This window comes from Cibotium barometz, chromosome 62, assembly GCF_041138505.1.
Source record: "Cibotium barometz isolate CiBa-2024 chromosome 62, ASM4113850v1, whole genome shotgun sequence".
Lineage (NCBI taxonomy): Eukaryota > Viridiplantae > Streptophyta > Polypodiopsida > Cyatheales > Cibotiaceae > Cibotium > Cibotium barometz.
Window position 1 is genome coordinate 21,124,230 of NC_141107.1, and position 22,282 is coordinate 21,146,511.

The 22,282-nt window shown below is 39.0% G+C and overlaps 1 protein-coding gene across 1 annotated transcript; it reads left to right on the forward strand.

Moving 5' to 3' along the window:
* The first annotated feature begins 12,874 nt into the window (after positions 1-12,874).
* On the forward strand, positions 12,875-15,221 carry LOC147604237 (germin-like protein subfamily 1 member 7). The gene is made up of 4 exons (XM_086795336.1): positions 12,875-13,252; positions 13,592-13,728; positions 13,896-14,032; positions 14,922-15,221. The coding sequence occupies exons 1-4, from the start codon at positions 13,029-13,031 to the stop codon at positions 15,096-15,098; spliced, it is 675 nt and encodes a 224-aa protein (XP_086651462.1). The 5' UTR covers positions 12,875-13,028; the 3' UTR covers positions 15,099-15,221.
* Positions 15,222-22,282: the final 7,061 nt, after the last annotated feature.

A 22,282-nucleotide genomic window follows, 5' to 3' on the forward strand; every position in this document is an offset into this window, starting at 1 on the left:
ACCCAACACATAAGCCCGAGGGTTTGCTTTAACCCTTTCCTATTTTCAAAGGGAAGTAGACTTATATTGCTTTGGATTTTGTCACATGACTTCTTCACACAAAGAAGGGATGGGACAACTTATATATAGTTGTGGATAGGTTAACAAAGGTGGCACATTTGTACATAGCATCTATATGGTTGCAAAGAAAACTGTGGAGTATGTGTTCGAATTGCATGGTATGCTGCAAAAAAAATTTAGTGATAGATATCAAATTCATGAGTTCATTTTGGAGAACTTTATTTGAGACCATGGGAACCAAGTTAATTCCTAGTACCTCTTATCACCCCAAGATCAATAATCAAATGGAGATTCAGAGTGAATAAGCGGGTCGAGATATATTTGAGACACTATTGGTATGAAACTCAACAGGCATGGGATGATTAGTTAGCTCTTACCGAGTTTGTCTTAGAATAGTACTCAATCATCATGTGAGTATTTCCATGTCATCATTTAAAGCATTGTATGGGTACAAGATCAATGCCAAATTCATGAGTTCATTTTGGAGAACACATCATGTGAGTATTGTCATTTCATCATTTAAAACATTTAATGGGTACAAGATCAATGTCAAATTCATGAGTTCATTTTGAGGAATTTTATTTGAGGCCATGGGAAACAAGTTGACTCCTATTAATGCTTTATCACCCTAAATGTTCAAACAAAGAGAGTGAATAAGTGGGTCGAGACTTATTTGAGACAATATTGCCACCATGAGACTCAACATGCATGGGATGATTAGTTTGTTTCTTATCGAGTTTATCTATAATATTAGTCATCATGTGAATATTCGCATGTCATCATTTGAAGCAGTATTTGGGCACAAGGTCAATGTACCAATAATAGTCATTGAGCAAGAGGTTGCTAACCCAAATACAAAAGAAGAAGTGGAAAAGATGTAAGAATTACTTAAATAATGTAAGGATAATATCAAAAGGTCACAAGGAAGGATGAACCATTATAACACTAAGTTAGCTCATCGCTATTATGGTCCATACAAAGTTTTGAGGAGAGTTAAAGAGGTTGCATCCCAACTAAATTGCTTCCACCAACTACTAAGATACAAGATGTATTACATGTGTCCCATTTGAAGAGGTTGCATCCCAACTAATGCTTCCACAAACTATCAAGATACATGATGTATCCCATTTGAAGGCTTATGTTGGACTAGAGGTATAAAGTTTTGATAGGTTACCATGAATGGATGGAGGAAGGCTTGAATATGTGCGAGAGACAATAGTAGGCAAAAGAAACTGTGCTTTGCAACCGTACTATGGTTGAGTATTTGATCAAATGGCATGGATTAACTTTTGAAGAAGCTTTATGGTAGCCCAATTCTATTGTGGAAGGTTTTAAGGACTTTTGAGTGAATATTACGAGCGACAGTGGCGCCAAATGGAAGCTATTTGGTTGTTGGAACTTACTATTATGACAATTTTAAAGGCCCCATATGTGGAATACTTTAGTTCTAATGCAAAAGGTCTTTCATGGGAGTTACTTATTAATATGGGGAATCATTTGGGGCTTGATTTGAGAGCATATCATGTAGGTATTTGTGTATGGAAGACATTATGCTCTCATGGTGGATAGATTTGGAGCCATGTACATTGAGGTCACTACATGACATATATATAGCTTACATGGTTATTGGAGTTGCATTCCATCTCATGAGACATGAATTTTTTCATGTTTTCAAAGATGAAACCAATGGGTGAGGGATGGTTTGTAACAACATGGTTACTCTTATTTTGTATAGTTTGTAACATGGTTACTCTTATTTTGTATATACTCTTATTTTGTATATACTCTTATTTTGTATATACTTGTATATACTCTTATTTTGTATGTACTTGTATGGCCAAAGGCTATGGCCAAGTGTGAAAGGCCAATAATAGGACTAGTGTGAATGGGGACCCAAGTATATAAGCCCATGGATCTCTTTCATTAGGAACTTTTGGGAATATACAATTGAATCTTGAAGCTACAATATGCTCAAGCTACCTTGGTACGGCATAGCCATGTGTGTACTCCATGTTGTCTAGAGTGAAAGGATGTGTGTACTCCATGTCTAGAGTGAAAAGATGTGTGTACTCTATCCGAATTTAGTGCAGTCTATAGACCTTTTAACTCTCTTACACTAATATTCTAGAATAAGGGTAACCCTCTTCTACTTTATGCCATTGGCATGGGTTTCATACTAGCGAAGTCCTAAAGAATCCAAGGTTTTAATAATCTACATCCTATATAAAAGGAAAGTAACTAATTTAAATTAATAGAGATGTGTTGCCTCAAACTCTACATCAATGTGACAACTAGAAAATTAGCATATTTTTTAATAATCTATATCCTATAAAAGGAAAATAACTAATCCAAGGTAATAATGTGTTGCCTCAAACTCTACAACAGTGACAACTAGCAAATTAGAATATTTTTTCTATCAATAATAGTGATAGGGTGTAAGCACATTAACGTAGTATGTTATTTATGCTTGTTAGCACATTTCAAAAGCTTCTTTAACTAACACATAGAATATAGTAGTTTGTGGGGTGATATTATAATAGCCTAAAATGTGTGATAAATCTTAATAGTTTATTTACCATGTGTGAAATGTCACGTCAAGTTTTCTACCACTGTTCTTAATGATGACTCAAGTTTTCTACCACTATTCTTAATGATGATGAGGAGTAAGGGAATCGAAATGTGAATCATAAGTTCTACTCGTGCAAAAGTAACGTTTTGAAATTTTTGTGGGGGCACCACTCGCGAGGCTTACATTCTGTTTGTGAAAGGATGAAGTAGCAAAGGAAAAGAGCAGGCTCTCCAACCGAGCAGAAAACACCAAAGCGAGCGAAGAAATTTGAAACAGCAGGCTCTCCCCGACAGAGCAAAGAACACCAAAGTGAGCGAAGAAATTTGAAACAGCAAGCTCTTTAGCAGAGCAAAGAATACCAAAGTAAGCCCAAGCAGCCCCTCCAATCGAGGTGGAGTCAGATAGAGAAGAGGAGAAGATGCTGAAGAAAGACAAGTTGTCCTCAGGAAGAAGTAGGTTTCTAACTCATAGAATGTGTTCTCTTTCTTTCTTCTCATTTATATAATTCTGATATTGATGTTTCTTGCATGTCATTTCTACATCAAGATGGAAGGCCCCTAAGGTGTATTATCCACTTCAAACCATTTTCTACTTAACAAAAGAGGATTTTCACACTCAGTACTATGGCCTCGACATAGAAGGCAAGGACCCAAGGCTCTTAAGGGATTCAGATGTCTCCAAAGCTAATTGGTTGTCAGTATTCAAGCACACGAGGGAGACAGGTGCATATCGGATTAAGTGCAGTGGTATTCGAGCAGAGCAGTTCCAGGACGTTTTGATATTTTACAACAAGGTATACCAGAAGCGTCCTATGAACATGAATTTAACGTCTCAATTGCTAGAGCATATGTGTTGCAGTTCAGTCCAAGTGTTGTCAAAGCAGGAAAGGCAATGTCTTTTGCTTGGGCTATTGTTGCCGAAGATCACAACAATGATCTTCGGAAAGGCGACTACTTTGATAGCCATTTCCTCCGTTTTTGGAAGGTAAGCAATGGTGGCGTGGATAGTGTCGTGGATGATAACAAAGGGGCACAACTCCAAATTGAAGAAACTCCTAACTCAAGAGCAGAGCAAGCAGGAGCTTAAGTTTCCCGCATGCAGATTATATGTCTTAGGCCTTGAAGATGAAAGCATTAATTGAAGATGTAGAAATAAGAATGAGAGAGGCCAAGGATACATATGCAATTTGTGAGAAGAAATTGGAGGCTACAAAAGTTCAGAAATTGAGTGAGGAGAAATTTGCCAAAGTCCTCAAGCTGTTAAAAGAACAAATGGAAACAACACAATCCAAGTTGGCTTCCTTGCCTGATGAAAACTTCGTCTCACAAGAACCACACTTAGTGAGTAGCTAGCAACATAGGAGTCGATGTTGCAGGTTCTTGGAGGAGGATCAACAGATTTTGTGGACCTATCTATGATTGAGGTGAATTTATTAGTTTTTTTATTTTTTATATTTATTGTATGTGTGTACATTTTGATTGACTGCCTTATGTGTGTTTTCTATATGGATATTGATTGACTGCAGGTTGATATGGAGCTACAGGCTGATGTAATCAAGGAGCTAGAAATGCAGCATGAGCTGCTTAGTAGAGTCAAAGCGGGCCAGCAAGTGTGCCTCTTCCCATCTCCACCTTCTCTGGTCTCCCACACCATAGATAACCTGACTGTAGGCAGGAAAGTGTGCTAAGTGTGGGCAGGGTTTCAATGTCAACGAAACCCTAATGTTGGTGTTACTTCCATGCAAGCACACATATCACTCAATGTGCTTTGCATCATTATGCACTCTTAGGGAGGATCCATGTATATTTCCCTATTGTACTATGGTGAATCCACGTAGTGCTCATTTGAGTGTGGTTTTGGAGAGCAGGTAAAGACCTTTGTTTCATTTTTATATGTATATAATTTTTCACCAATATGCTGGTAAACACTCACATGTATGGTAGTTGATAGGATCCAGTATGCTAGTTTAACAGTCACTAACATGCTAGTCAACAGTCACCTATGTTAATTAGCACTCAATATTTTCTAGTTAGCAGTCACCTATTCAATAGTATGCTAGTCAACAGTCACCTATATACTAATTTATAGTCCCCAGTAGGCTAGTTAACACTTACCAGTATGCTTGTTAACAGTCACCTATTAACAAGCATGATAGTTAATAATGCCTAGTATGCTTATTAATAGTCACCTATTAACAACCATAATAGTTAACAGTGCCCAATATGCTAGTTTATAGTCCCCACTATGCTATTTTATAGTCCCCAATATGCTAGTTAACACTTATCAGTATGCTAGTTAACAATGCCCACTATGCCCACTATGCTTGTTAACAGTCACCTGTTAACAGTCCCCACTATGCTATTTTATAGTCCCCAATATGCTAGTTAACACTTATCAGTATGCTAGTTAACAATGCCCACTATGCCCACTATGCTTGTTAACAATCACCTGTTAACAAGCATGATAGTTAACAGTACCCAGTATGCTAGTTAACACTCCCTAGTATGCTTGTTAACAATTTTCAACATATTATTTAACAATCACCTGTTCACTAGCATGCTAGCCAACAACCACCCATGTTAGCTAGCACTTAAATTGTTTAGTTAACAGTCACCTGTTCATTAGCATGCTAGTCAATAGTCAGCTATGTTAGTTATCACTCAAGTATGTTTTGTTAACAATCACATGCTCACTAGTATTTGACTAGGTCTGTTAGTTAGCACTCATATGTAGATAGCACCCATACGCTAGTGCAATCAACTACTCCCTAGACTCATAGGTTAATGATTTCCAGTTTGTACTTATGCTTTTCAGTTGGTTTGTCTATTTTTGTAGCTCCGTTGACATGCAGCTCATCAAGATGAAAAAATGCCCAAAATATGTTTTCACGTGGGAAAATGGAGAGCAGCGTAACAACGGGTCATATGCACATGCAGGATAAGGGTGGTGAAGACGACGGGGCTTCTACAGATTTGGCCAATTTGAAGAATGCTACTAATAATGTCAATGTTAACATACACCCTATTTACGACATGTCAAATTTGGAGTAGAAAGGTGACATATAGGACCTGAATTATAGTGAGACACAAGAGTTGTAGAGGAGGAAAAGGTACAAGATGAATCTGACCACCTGCAAGAGGATGCACTACCATCTGCCCCATATGAAGAAATTGCTGATGTCTTGGAGTTGGAAAGTGAAGGGTATGATCCAAAGATTGTGAATGTAGGAGATGACTCTCCCTTGGGCCACCTTGTAGGCCAGATTACAACAAGGAAGAAGGGTCATGAGCACATGGTGAGCTGAGCATCTCCTGCAAAGAAATGGAAGGTCATAGCAGGCACAACAAAATCCCAGAAACCAAAATCAACTAGTGTAAAAGTTGGCAAAACTCGTGCATGCAAGAAACTGTGAGGTCACAAGGCTAGGTCTTTCTTTTGTCCATCCTAGTAGTTGCATACCTCATGGAGGTGGTGTATTTTGTAGTTCTCAATTATATTGGAACTATGTTTTGTAAACCAACGATATAATAAAAAATATCATTTTTTAATCCATGAGTTCCAATTTTGTGTATGAGTGCCTAATTAGTACAACTTTGTTTGCAAGACAATATGTTTAGTTAATAGTCACTCATATGTTAGTTAACAGTTACCAGTGCTAGTTATAACAGTCCCTGGTATGCTAGTTAATAGCCACCTGTATGCTAGCTAACAGTTACCAGTATGCTAGTTAACAGTCCCTGGTATGCTAGTTAAGAGTTAGCAGTATGCTAGTTAACAATCCCCAGTATGGTAGTTAGCAGTATACCAGTCTTCTTTTCACTAGGAAAACAAAGAGGCACCTATTCTGTTCTCTCTAGTTAGTTAGTTAACAGTGTCATGTATGCTAGCTAACAGTTACCAGTATGCTAGTTAACAGTCACATGTATGCTAGTTAACAGTTACTAATATGTGTGTTAATAGTCACCTTTCCACTACCATGCTGTCAACAGTACCTATGTTAGTTAACAGTATACCAGCCTTCTTTTCTCTATCAAAACAAAGAGGCACCTATTCTGTTCTCTCTAGTCAGTTAACAGTCACATGTATGCTAGTTAATAGTTACCAGTATGCTAGTTAATAATCCCAAGTATGCTAGTTAACAGTTATCAATATGTTTGTAAACAGTCACATTTTCACTAGCATGCTATCACAACAGAAGTCACCTATGTTAGTTAACAGTATACCAGTCTTCTATTCTCTGGGAAAAGAAAGAGGCTAGTTAGTTAACAGTATACCTATATGCTAGTTAGTTCTCTAGCTAGGTAGTTATCAGTCACGTGTATACTAGTTAACAGTTACCAGTATGCTAGTTAATTGTTACCTATATGGTAGTTAGCAGTCACTTGTATGCTAGTTAACAGTCACTTGTATGCTAGTTAACAGTCACTTGTATGCTAGTTAACATTCACCAGTCTTTTTTCTAGGAAAATAAAGAATGTGCAATCTATTGAACTGTGCATTTATTAACACATAGTTTATGAAAAATCATAGTTTGTTTAAATGAGGCGGTTTATAAAATGCCATGTATTAAAAAAGAGTCACATATCAAATGGCATGCTATTATAGATTGCCTCATAGGTTTCTGGAGTGATACAGTACAAATTTCTTTTTCTGGGGATATGCTCCATGGGTATCTTAATACAACGCACAAGATGTGATCTAGTATGTGAACTGGGAGCATATTTGAAAGAATCTCTCCGCTTGTAATACAAACCCTTGATGACATATGTTCCTTTATAGCAATTTTATTCTGCCATTCATCCACATAATTGTCTTCAATCTCATCCTTCTCTGCAATACATTTGATGAGGTAAAAGTCAACTGGTTGCAGCATCTGTTTGGATTGCAAAAGTGTCACCAATTTGTAGTGCATTGCTCAACATATCATGATGTCCCTCATATGACACTTCATCATATGCATCTTTGTCATCAGGAAGGGGTTCGAAATCAGGCAAGGGTTGCAAAATATGATAATCCCAAGAAGGAACATGTGCTTTATTGACACATCTATTCTAACAACCATGCATACATGCATCATAAAAGCAAGCCAAATGTCTGATGGCAAGTCATGTAGAATCCTGTGGGTTATGAGTATGAATGGCATGCACAGCGCGTGACTTTGGGATAGGTTCACAATTCCATTTTACCTCCCTATTTACATCTACTTTGACCTCCCAAAAAACACGGGCACAATTTCTCTATTTTGAAGAATAGCAAGCTTTAGCACCCTCTGATGGGTTGGCCCTACAGTAAGCGACTACATCAATAGCACACTTTAAGATAGCACCGTCTGGCTTTAATTGTTCATGTGTCAACGTTCTCTTCATACCACAACTCCTGCTCTGTCATGTTCTCCCTTGCCATGTCCTGATGCTGAGAAGAAATGACTCATTTGTATCCCAGTCAAACCTGCATACCTTGCTACAAAATAGAATGGCCTGCGTGCCTTAAACTATGAAGTAGCACCATTAGACCACACCCAATGTAATTTAATTATTATCCCTTGTTCCTTCAACCATTCAAAGTGCAACATAAAGCAATGTTGCATAAACAAGGTGTCATAAACGCTGTCATCTGAAATGAAGAAGTGGACAGTTTTGATGAGTTCACCTGCCTTCCTATTAGTAAGTTATCTGTACAAGTATGGTAACTTGTGTCGAATGCCAATGTATAGACTGGATCTCATTATTCTTTTTAAAAGCATAGTTTTTAGCAAAGTCGATCACAGATACAACCACATCATCAAAGAAATTTTGAATACATTCTTTAAACTGTTGTGCTTGCCATTTGGCAACGTAATTGTGAGTAACGAAGAAATGTAGCTTGGATTTCAAAAGTGCAAGAAACTCCCAACACTGCATCTCTTTGTTCAAAAGATCTTTCCTCTTCCTTTTGTTTCCTTCTTTGTCCATAGTCTCTCCACAAATTCAAATACCTTCACAATCATAGAATTCTCTCCCTTTCTTGTCTCCAAAGGGCAGCATGCCAAATTCTTCACACCACAGTTTTTGCATTGCCCCATCAAGCACTTTCTATTATGGAAGGACTCATCTTCTTACTTCGGGCAGACTATTTACTCCCACAACTGACACCATTGAAGGTATGCCCTATAGATGAGCATGTTTTGTTAATACCATCTCCAGCACAAATCTCACAACTGCATAGACATCCACACCCATGGAGACAAAACTTGTGAGAGCGCATGTGATTGAGTGCATCTTTCAAGAAAGATATCTGCACGTGATATTCACACAGCAACATGTATATCTATCCTTCACTCACGAGACGAACAAAGAAAGGCTTCAAATACTCAAATGAACGTAATTGAATTTTGCATTCTGGATGATAAGCTTTGAGTCTACGAAACAACTCAACCTACAGAAAAAAAAACTAAAAAGATACATTACTTAGCATGAAAGATTTGCTACTTGGGTTCATGAAAGATATGCTAATAGCACGATAGATATGCTACTTAGCATGACCTAAAGCAAGAAAGATATGCTAACTAACATGCAAGATATGCTAATTAGCATGAAAGATATATTACTCAGAGTGAAAAATATGCTAACTAGCTTGTATGATATGCTACTTATCATAAAAGATACATTACTTAGCATGTATGATATGCTACTTATCATAAAAGATACATTACTTAGCATGACTTGAAACTAGCAAGATCAAATAGATGTGCTACTTAGCGAGAAATATATGCTAACTAGCCGCGCAACATATGCTAATTAGCATGAACGATATGCTACTTAGGATGCAAGATATGCTAACATCATGATTTTCATGCTACTTAGCATGAAAAATATGTTACTTATAGTAATAAATATGCTAACTAGCATGTACAATATGCTACTTAGCATGAAAGAAATGCTACTAAATTGAAATATATGCTACTTAACATGAAAGATATGTTACTTTACATGAAAGATATACTATTTAGCATGATAGATATATTACTTAGCATGATAGAGATGCTACTTAACATGATAGATATGCTAACTTTTATGAGAAATATGCTACCTAGCATATATGAACTTTTTATGCTAGTTAGTTAGTATCATTTAGGCTAATCAGCAGATGATAAATATGCTAATTAGGCAAAGAATGTGCCCATAAAATGAATTAGTAAGTTGGTTAACACTTGAAACTAGAACAATTAAACATAATATACTTGCGGCTCATCAAGTAGATGGACTAGGTGTTTGATGTAACTTTTCTTTCCTAATCTTTTTCTACAAACATCCTTCTTATTGGGAGAAACACGTGACTCAGATTCCCAAAATGAGTAAACTAGTTCTTTCAATTCTTCAGTTATAGTACTACCACGTTGATGCTTCCAACATGCCGCCAATAAGAATAAGCCATTACCATCATCTGAAGTGGCTTGGACACGAGACCTTGCTTTGTAAAAGGATGGCTTGGAAACATGCAAAACCCTTGCCACCTTAGCAATGGGCATGTCTTTAGTTGAGTTCATCAGCATGGTTAAAGTACTTTTCTTTAAGAACAACTCTTCTTTGTTTGTTGGCTCCTTAACAATCACCAATGTGTTGCGCACATTGGCTACTAGAGCTGCTTGCACTTGCAGCTCCTCTCTAGATAGATGATTGATCTCGTAATCTTAGCACTGCAGGGTGTTGTAGAATTCGATTGAAGATTTCACACTTTAGTTTCTTTTCCATGCTTTGGGTCCTGTCATTGAAGAACTTTACTGTTTCAAAGACGATTCGCTGCTTTATTGATTCATCAATCTCCATCAAGTTAGTCTCACTCTTGCGCTTGCTTCGTTCCCGTTGTTCTCTCTTCTTTTTGGCCTCGTACCCCCTGATAATGGCACGTGATTCAAGTTGTTTCTCCCAAAGGGTATGATCAATTGAATCTTCATGTCTTTGAAATCCTACAATTAGTGAAAGTGAGCTTTACAATCCAGTCAAATGACTTGGTAACAATGCAAAAATGTAGCATGTACCATCTTCTTCCATGAACATTGCAATCATAATACAAAAATTTACCTTCTTCCATCACTACTGGGAATGCACCTCTATTGTCCTCAACAATCAACCCTATAATCTTGCCTCTAATGTCCACGTTTGGGGGGAGAGAGAGAGAGAGAGAGAGAGAGAGAGAGAGAGAGAGAGAGAGAGAGAGAGAGAGAGAGAGAGAGAGAGAGAGAGAGGAAGAATGAGATAGGAGATTCTAAGTGTGTGTGTCCACCAAAACATTTGTGTGTATCAACAAATCAGCCCTTCCATCACTACTTCTTCCATCACTACTGAGAATGCACCTCTGTTGTCCTCAATAATCAGCCCTGTAATCTGGCCGGTAGTGTCCACATTTGGGGGGGGGGGGGAGAGAAGCAAGCGAGATAGATAGATAGAGAGATAGAGAGAGAGAGGGGGGGGGACTTTCTTACAGGTGTTTGTTATTACAAAGAGGGAGAGTGGGAGGGAAGACGTGGGAGTAACTATTGAGGGTTCTTTTTCAAATTGTATTAAAAAACGTCTCGTTAAAAAAAACTCTTTTTCAAAAGGCACCTTGTTAAATAAATAGAAAGGCAAATAGCATATACTAGCAAGAAGCAATGTCCATGGACATGCTATTTAGTAAACGTTAGCATGCTTACACCCGATAGTAAAAATGGCATTTAGTCTTTGGACATAATGCTTTATTTTGAATACTACTAATATGGTCACAAAGTACAAGCAACTTCATAGTGTGTGCCTCCTCTAATAGAGGTTTCCTATGGGAAAACATGCTCATCTCTTCGTATAGCCAAGCATCATCATTCTCATGGAGTTAAAACAAAATCCACAAAACCAAATCTAGTATGCAATTGAGGGCTAACTTGATGCACATGTTGAAGGATCATGGAAGATGAATGAGGTTACAGTTGCTTGTGACCAAGGGCAAGGTTTGTGTATGGGTTCAAGGGTTGGGTTGGGTAGGGTACCATCATTGGTATAGGTTTTTGATGTGAGATTCACAAACAATACCCAAAATGTGAAGCAAAAATGGGCCCTATTCTTAGGATACAATGAATGCTTGTGATTCATGTTTTTGCTTTATGAATACTTATGTGATGCACATGTGTTAAAGGTTTGTGGATGGATGAGGGACTTGACTCTAGAGGGGGCAAGGATGGCAATTGGGTTCAAGGGTGGGGTTGGCTAGGGTTGCATAAGATATTATATGCATAACTTTTGGCTTCCCTAATTAATAAGTTGACTCCATGTGTTCCAAGCCCGTCGTCCCAGGCTCTCCTTAGAGATTATTTTCTCTTCTTTTAATATATAAAGGAAGATAAGGAATTTAGAGGTAGATAAAGTGGGATGTATGGAATAATCATATCATGGAGTTGTTGAACCATCAAAACACAAACTTGCACTTTTCCTTGTAACTTTGTTGTTGTGAAGAATCCATAACCTTTTGAGCATTCAGCTTTTAGGTTTTGTGTTGAATAAATTGTATTCATGGTCACTTGAGATTTCTAAAAGAAGCATCATTAAAGTCAACAATTGATAGATTCTTATTTTCGGAGTGCTTTGGTCGATCTCTCTTCTCCCTCTCTCACACTCTCACTCTCACTCTCACTCTCTCTCACTCGCACACACGTGTGTGAGAGAGAGAGTGTGTGTGTGTGTGTGTGAGTGCTTTGGTAGATCTATCTCACACACACTTTCTCTCATGTGTGTGTGGGTGTGCAATTGCTCCCCCTCTCTCTCACACACACATACACATGTTTTGTATCTCTCTTTCTTCTTTCTCTTTGTCTTTGTGTTGTGTTGTGTTGTGTGTGTCTCTTACACACGTACAAAGAAAGAGAGAGAGAGACACATAGAGAGACACACAAACATTAACACACGTGTGTGAGAAAGAGAGATCTCTAATTTTTTGGTTTGGAGAGACAAAAACATTAACACACGTGTGTGTGAGAGAGAGAGGGGTCTCTAATTTATTTGCTTTGAAGAAGAATGAGAGCCTAGGAAAATTAATTATAGCAATTAACTAGAGAGGACAGATCAGAGGAGGAAGTAGAATAATGAATACTTGCGCACTAGATCTGTGGCACTAGTACATTTTTCATCATGCTCTAAGAAATAGCACTTCCTAAAGCTCTCCTTTTCAGATGAGACGGCAGGGTGCAGCGGTAATGCGAGGGTGCATGCGTGCCTCGACCAGTTCTTTATAATGCTAACTTTCCTCTCAAGCACACACAGTTCAAACCTTTGCCTTTCCTTCAGCAATCGTGTTGCCATGGCGGATTAATTAGCAATTGCGGTAGCGTTAACAAGATCGACGTGATTAATATTGGATTAACCAGAGTTATAGTTAATCTGGTTCTCGTCAACCTATGGCGATGGCGAGCCTTGCAGGTGTCTTGGGTTACCTTGCTCTATCATGGGTTACCTGCCTTAATCCTGTGCTAATCGAGGCCTCCGACCCAGACCCCGTGGGCGATTATGCGCCTGACGCTAAGTCTTTTGTAATCCGGGACATCTTTACAAACGGGGAGATCCTCCACGACACTGGCGGCATTCGTGCAGCTGTGACGACTGATAACTTTCCGGCAATCACGTAATTATGCTTGCTAATCTTGCTCTCTCATTAGCGCATCATTGATATAGCTTCTTCAAAAATTATCTTGCAGTAGATTATCACGACATGAACTGTATTCTGTGGGATGGTTACTGCTAATTATGTTGCAGTAGATTATCACGACATGAACTGTATTCTGTGGGATGGTTACTGCTAATTATTGATTCATTGTCGCAGCGCACAGCGGTGCAGCTGGGAATCGCTGACGCTATAGGACTGTTAGTGCTAATAAACAATTAATTATTGCAGCGCAGCAGCGCACAGAGAATCATTCGTAATGTAGGATGGTTAGTGCTAATTACAGCTTAATTATTGCAGCGCACAGGGGATCACGTATGTGAGAGTGAGGGTTGTACCCTGCGGCTGCACATTGGCTCATACGCATCCCAGAGCTAGCGAGATCATGACACTCATATCCGGGGGGCCTCTGCAAATTGGGTTTATTGACACGCAAGGTATAAATCGAAGATTACTGCTGATAATTAGATTGATGTGGCATGATCAAGTATGATTAATGACAGGCTAATTAGAAATGGGCCTATAAGTGTAGGGCAATTAAGCACAGGTTAAGGCCATAATTAAGCTCTAGTTAACAATTAGGTTAACTGAATGCATGGTGCAGGCAATACCCACAAAGAGATACTGTACCCAGGCGATGTGACCATGTTTCCTCGAGGAATGCTGCACTTTGAGCTCAACGTAGGCAACGAGATTGCCGATTACCTGGCCGCCCTCAACAGCCAAGATCCTGGTACCTTGGTAAAGCACATGGCCATGCTCTTAATCACTTTTGTTCTCTACATAATCTCTTTAACTTGGGTTTTTAAAGAATCATGGCCATGCTCTTAATGATTTTTTTTCTCTAAATAATCTCTTTAACTTGGGTTTTCAATAATCTTTTGTTCTCTAAATAAGCTTTAACTTGGGTTTTTTAAAGAATTTAGAGCTTCAACCAACCTTTGAGAGTTATATGTCTATGATTTCACCATATCGATCCCTAGTGTGTTTTTTACCTACATGAACAACATAAAGGTTATCTATCTCATGGCTCCATTATCTAATTTGTTATTAGACTACTACAACAAATTTATCATTGTCTAATCAAATAACTTATAAATGTTACGCTTGAGCTTTAAACATATAAAAATATCAATTAATGTAGACAAAATACTCCATTTTATTTCAACCCTAACCACATACATAAATGGCATGAATGGCATACAACAATGCTATAAAAATGACATACTAGGGGATATCTGGGTGGATAAGTTGGTGCCCTTTCTCCTCATGGGTGTGAGCTCCATCCTTCCCCTTCACTACACAAAGGGGTGAAAAAAACAATGTGTGTGATGTACTCCTCACAAAGAAAAAAAGAGAGATATACTAAGACCATGGCATACATGCCACCAAGTTTCTTCAACACATCCTTAATTGGAAAGCTGGAACATTCAATTTGTGAATGATGAAAATAAGTGGTTAGAAGTAGTATACTCTAAGCAAAGTTTGACATTTGTTAGCTATTAGTCAAAACCTATATGCTTTGGTGAACCTTTGAAGATTGTTCTTTCATTTTATTTTTATTTTAATGCTAGTGTGATTTAGATTTACTAATATACTAACTACTTTGCATGTTCTTTTGTTGTTTAAGACCTCTGCCTCTGCTCTCTTCAAAATTCCCAAACGGGCGCTTGCATCGTCTTTGAATTTGCCATGGAACTTGCTAACAAATATCAACTCTACAATCTCTCAGTCTGTTGGGCCTTCTCTTCAAAGAGTTTCTCGTAGTGGATGTGTCCCAGGCCAAGACATTACCGTAGATATTTGAGCATCTTAAGCAGTTTGGCTTTTCCCTCGCTTTTCCTTTGTTACAAACCTCTCATTCACATTTTTAAGATGAAAAAAAAGGGAGGTGATTTGAGGGTACTTTGCTTCAATTGAAAATTATATACGTTTTGATTGTCCCTAGACGTTAAAACAATTTCATTCATGCCAAGAGTTTTTTTGCCTTACTTTAATTTTTATTTTCATAACACTAAGTGAATTGCTTATTAATTGATTAAAAAGAGATTGATTTACAAATTATGGCTATCTAACAAAAGTGTTAAACCAAGAACTAGTATAATATGTGAAGTCTTTGTGAAGATATCAATCAAATAGCATCATGTTTGTCCCCATTATGTGGCCCAGTAGTAGTGATGGTTGAGTAATTAGGATTCCCTCCACTACAAGACAATGCTTCCATACACGCGTTCGATACACGCGATAAGTTACGGGCGCATGTATGGTCATGCATGTATGGTCGCGCATGTATAGTCGCGATAAGTTACGGGCGCATGTATGGTCGCGCATGTATATGAGTAATATCGAGCGCATGTATATGGGCATCTAAATTCGCGTGTATATTGAGTTCATAAATGCGTGTAACAGAGCATGTATATACATGTAAACACTGTGTTTTAGATGCAGATATACACGCTTTATTACATGTGAGAGCAAATATTATTTGAGAAAAAATCCATACATTTAAAAAAATACAAACCATCTTCTTTAAACCATCTCATAGTACATTACAATATATATCATTACACAATCCCACTACATGCATTTATAACAATATATATTCAAAAATAAATCATGGGATGATAATTAAAAGACAACATATACAATAGAATTGTCATCAATTTAGAATGATATAATGATGGATTGGTTAGGATTCGATCTCATCTTCAATAAGATCCATCCTTGCCAAACGATCAACATCAATATCCATTTGATCAATTTGTAAGGCTATGATTAAATTTATTCCACTATCGATATTCTGTCCACCATTAATAATGGTACCGATGCCCTGATCATCCTCATCAATATCACCATCATCATCAATGGTAGGGTCATCCTCATGATCATGAGAAATGGCACACTCATCCTCATTATCATGATCATCTCTTATTTCTTGATCATCGATCACAATATCTTCATTGGCATGTTCGACATCATCTTCATTGCGGCCTGCTACATCCTCCATATGCTCCATATCAGTGAATGTATTGTACATCACTTTGGAACTTGGTGCAACGGGGATGACGTACCACCATTTAGTGTCATGCACCATTGGCAGATAGAAAACCTACTCAAATACACATACTGCAATACATACTGCAACTGGCCACACGCTGTATGCGGTGCTTTTGAAACCAAATGGATTCACTCCATCCATACCTAGGCCAAGTCTCAAGTTTCTGTGCTTTGTTTTGAAGATGGGCCACTCATCTTCAATATGCTTCCAACAAGCAGGGGTGTCTGCGGGAATTCTCCACATGCCATTATCCGATCGATGTGAGGAATGCCATGACATGAGCTCTGCTATGGATTTGCACGTATGGATTTGCACGTGAACATGTGTTTGATGCGAGGAATTATAGGAGAGTGTCGCAAGACTTTACGAGGTACATCAAAACTCTTCACATCTGTTCTATACCTTGCTTCACTACAAGTGGGACAATGTCGAGCCTCCTTATGCATCCCACGAAAGAGAATGCAATCATTGATGCATGCATGTATGCGATCATAATCCAATCCTCCAAGAGATGTCACATAACGCCTCACTATGTCTCTTAAGGTGGGTAGTCTATTCCCCTTTAGAAGCATGTTGGATAACAGCCTGCATCCAATATCATCAATTAATGATTAAAACATATTCAGCTTTATTCATTGCGAAATCCTTAACCACTAATTCAAATTTGCAAGTTAGAATGCTTACTTCAATAATGCGTCAAGACTTGCATTGTTTCATCCATAAACTCTTTGTAGATTGAGTAATTCAAGTGAAGCACGTAAAATAGAGAATGTGCACCCTTCAAATACCGGTGTCGATGAAGCCTTGTAAAGATTCTCTTGATCAGTTTCATCGTCATCCTCCATACCTTTGGGATCATCCCTAAAAAGATGCCGCACCATATCATCAAACACTTCCTCTTCCACGACTTTGTGGGGTGCAGGGCTATTGTCATCCCTTTCCCACTCATCTATGACAATAGATCCCGAAGCTCCAGCATCATCTCGTCGACGCTTTGCATGCTCTTGCTGAGCGTAGGGCACCATGTTAGGGTGTGGTACTGCATCCTACTCTAATTAGAGTATATATATTAACAACTCCATTAATTTGGACACCCATGAGTCATTTGGATACTATCAATTTACATCTACTCACCTCTAAACCTGTTTGATTCCATTGTCCATAGATGGAGATGTGATTCAAGGTAATTTGACGTGCTCGTACAATGCATCGTTGACATCGATTACACATACACTTGATCCTTTGTCCCAACCACACATCGCAATTACGGTGACGCATTGTCTCATCTTCACCAGAACTGCTTGAGGAGGTTGATGACATTCTCTGTAATTTGACGCGCTCGTACAATGCATCCTTGACATCGATTACACATACACTTGATCCTTTGTTCCAACCACACATCGCGATTACGGTGACACATTGTCTCATCTTCACCAGAACTGCTTGAGGAGGTTGATGACATTCTCTGTACAAAAGAGCAAATACATAATCATAATCAGTTTTTAATCAAAGTATAAAAAGTCTCTGTATCGCGTGTATAACCACGTGTATCTACGTGTTTATCCTATGTCAAAACATGTGTATTTGTGCTACAATGTTACCATACACGTGATCATACACGCAGCGGTCAATGTCATACTTAAAACAAAAGCCACCGCCTACTCCAAAACTTTTGAAGAGGGATTTGATTACAGGGGAAGATGCTGGACATCTTGAGAGGCTAGGGATGAATCTTACACAACAGAAGACATTGACTACTCTCTCTCAAAGAAGTGCAAGGAGCTTGCAGGCGGGTGGAAGGAGCATACACACGGGTGCACACAAAAGCCAAAAAGGAGACTCACTTGTTAATCAAGCTGTGGGTGGCTATCCTGCCGAGAAACCTGCCCCCACTGCCCACAAACGCGAGTGGAAGGAGGCAAATAAACGAGCAGAGGATGGCGTGAAGAGCAGGCAGCATGTGGAGGCACGACAAATCCAGATGGAGACCATTGGATCTTTGCATTTCGGATCTGGAGGCGTTGAGTCGTGGGAGGCAGAGTTCGTATCTTGCCACCTTATTTGATTTTTTACTTAATTCATTGATGTGCTGATTGTTTTAGTCTTACAAATTGTGTTGATTATGTTACAGCAAGCAACGGGTTATGGTGGGGAGGAATCCCACAGCCCCAAAGAGACTGTGTATGCTCATCGTCTCGCCGGCATAGCAGACGTGACATGTGGGCCCTCTTCAGAACTGAGGGACGTATTACGGACGCGTGGTTTGAGATGGCCATGAGACTGTACAGTCGACAGGTACTTGAAAACTCTAAATGAATGATTTTAGTTTATTAAATTTTGAATTACATATATATATACTTATATATGATATATTACTTGAACAGGCACAAGCCACTGCTATACCTGCTCTGATGCTCCTAAATGATCCACCCGTCGCCGCTGTTGCTCCTGCTCTCCTGCTGGACATGAACGATAGGGTGAGCACTACTCTTCGGACATGTATACCGATGTGATCTCATCTGATCCTAGAGGGAGCAGCTCATCATCATCTGAGTCTGAGTAGTACTCAAACTTATAGTATCACATCCATATTGAGGATGTGGTTGTATATATATTTTTGTAACTGAAGCCATAGGCTTTTTTAAACAAACCAATTTGATTTTGTATATATTTGTCTATATTGAAGCCATGGGCTACTTCGACATATGGACTCCCTTGTATATATGTTTTTACATAATGAAAGCCATGGGCTTATTTCAGCACACATAAAATTTTGATAGTATTGCATTCATGTCTTTCTTGAATCGTGTATTGATAATCTCGTGTATTGATAATGTCGTTCTTGAATCGTGTATTGACAATGCACAAAATGTTCTCCGTGGATGGTGCAATGCACCAAAAAATAAATCCAGAGAGTACTATTGGGTGTTGGAATGCTGGAATAGATTTCAGGCACCAAATACCACTCTCTAGATTTTTTATTTTTGCTCTCTGTTCGCGTGTATTTGCACCATGTAAAGTCTGTCAAAGTCACGTTTATACACACGAAAAACCTATTAAACACGCGTGTATCGGTGCAGCAAAACTAGTAAAACGCGTGTATAAGCCCGTGTATTAATACATCTGACGGGCATCATACACGCGCTTTTACACGCATGTCTGTGGGCCACGATTATACATGCGCTGATACAGGGGCCCGCTACTTTTTTTCACAAGTCATTTTTCGCGGCAGTGCGGGTATGAGCCCAATCCCTTGTAGTGCTCAATATGTATACAACAAATGGTAAAATATGATGCTAGATGGCTTGGAGATGATCTAAGAATGTTTGTCACGTTGTAAAAAAGGTTGCATTCTTTTATCGACCAACATCCCAATAACCAATCATGTATAGGGAAAATGGAGCTTATCCCAAACGAGCACCTAGATCACTTTTGATGAATAGAGACCTTAGGTTTAATATAAGTTTCAATATTATAGGTTGGTGGAAGCAAAATATAGTGATATTAACCAGCAACTACCACATGTTGTGATCATAGAGAAGCCCAAGAATATAGAGGATATTTAAAGAGTCATGTTGTATATTATTTTTGGGCATTCCCCTTCTCGTACCTTTTTGGTTTTCCATGTCCTTTTTATATTTCTCTTGTGCTCAAGTCTAGGTCTTCTTATAAACATTCATATGTGGGTCAATCAATTAAATCTGTCTTGAAGGTAGATGTCTCGTTGCTTTAATTAGGTACTGGGTATTTAAGTTCAATTAAAATTTTGGACAATATGTCCACTTCATTTTTTTGCGTTTTCCTTTGTCTCAACAACTACACGTTTCTTATTTGATAGAGTTTATTATTGTACATCCACCTAACTACAATGCAATAGTAGATATTATTTTGGAAAATGTAAAAGGGTGTATGTACATGTATGTATGTACGTGAGTGTAGGTATAAGTATGTATATAAGGGTGGTTGCAAGATGAGGGTACTCACTTTCGTTCACTCTCTCTAAAACTGGGACATCCACACATCTCGGGCGGAGTACCTCGATCGTGATATCACCATCAATTAAAACACAACACGTGCCTCCCAAGCCTAAAGCAACATATCTCGAATGAGATACCAACTAATGCCACGCTTGCAGGTCCGGGTTTCCAGTCATAATCCATGTCACCAGTACAGGTCACCACCACCACACTATCTCGATCGAGATATTCATGCCACTCAGATCCACATCAATGCCACAGTGTATCCCCCTAGACATCCCACTCAAATGTACATAAGGCATATTTAACCAGTCCATCTCCACCATCCACATATCTCGAATGAGATATTGAAATAAAATCTCGACCATTGAAATACCTCCTTCAAGGTATAGAGATGCAATCTCATCCATCCACATATCTCGTTCGAGGTATAGAGATGAAATCAAGACCATTTAAAAACCTCAAACAATGAGGTTCATCTACAAAATCCAACCTGTCCATTCACGCACATTTGAAGATGCGATCCCAGCCGTTATCTCGATCAAGGTATTAAATGAATCTCGACCATCAAACATACCACCTCGATCGTGGTAATGACTTCAAATCTAAGCCGTCCATGTACCTCGAACGAGATACTCAATTCAAATCTCAGCCGCCGATCCTTCACTAACCCTTAAATTAAGTGCGTATCTTAGTCGTTTGTCTCACTAACCCTAAAATCCAGAGCGTACATCTTGCAAACCCTAAAGGGCATGATGCCATCGAACCACATTCGAGGTTATAAAATTGGAAAAGTTTTTTTTTGCCTCATTGTCAGAAGTCATTTTCACTCTCCTTGCTCTCTTGATTTTTTGATAGCATTAGTGGGCCCATTAGCGTTTTTTTATAGCTTCATTAGTGCTACTTTAGCACTAAGCATTGGACCTTTCACATTGGACCTTTCACATTGCTCGTTTGTGTTAGGCCTAGGTTTTAGCATGGAGTCACAGGAGGAGGGCCACTCGTCTATTGTGGACCTCAACTCGCGGAGATAGACCATGAGTTAGTGGCTATCCATAGGAGTGCTAGAGACACACCGTCTACATTACATATCGTGGCAGACTTGGAGGCGATGCTATCGTCCCTTTGTAACCTTCACGATATTGTTTATGTAGATGAGTGGATAGCCCACCACCGCACTGCTCCTGTGTCACATGGCCTGACATATCGTCAGGTCTGTGATCTTGGTCTGATTAGGAATGGAGCCTACTTAGATCTTTTCCTCAATAGCCGTGGGATGAGGCCATTATTTCGCGGTGTTCGCATCCTCGTATGGCAGCACATATCTATAGTCGATATGTTGCCGCATATGGGAGGATGCCGAAAAACCACCAGATTCCCATATACTTCACAAAGCAATTATATGCGAATTTTGTCTTAGGGGAGGAGGTGGATTACACCAGCCATCGGCCTAGTGGTGGTGCTGGCCGAGGCCGTCTCCAGGACCAGGGTAGGTAGCCTCCACCAGCAGCCCTTCGTGTAGCTCCTATAGATCCGCCCCGATGTTTGTGCCTATGTTGACAGTTGAGGCTCTTGGCACCCAGGTTGGCAAGAATCGACGTCGTACACGGAGTACCACGGAGAGCATCCAGCACGTGGTGTGCTTGTTCTCATGATCAATACCGATAGATGTCGAGGTATTTACACATTTATTACTTCTTAAGTTTTTTTAGTCATTTATTTACATGTTTATATGTACTTTTCTATATTTTTACATGAGGGGCATGGTTGATTGTGTCACATAGGGTCCCACACCTACCACTGAGAGACTCACTCAAGACTTGGTAGAGGCGAGAGCAGAGATTGACCGCCTTAGAGGTGCATTGCTATGTGCGCAAAGGCACGGCATGCGAGAGAGTCTGACATCCAGCAACAACAGGTAGGTTTCTCTTATACGTAAAAGAGTTATAATTAAGG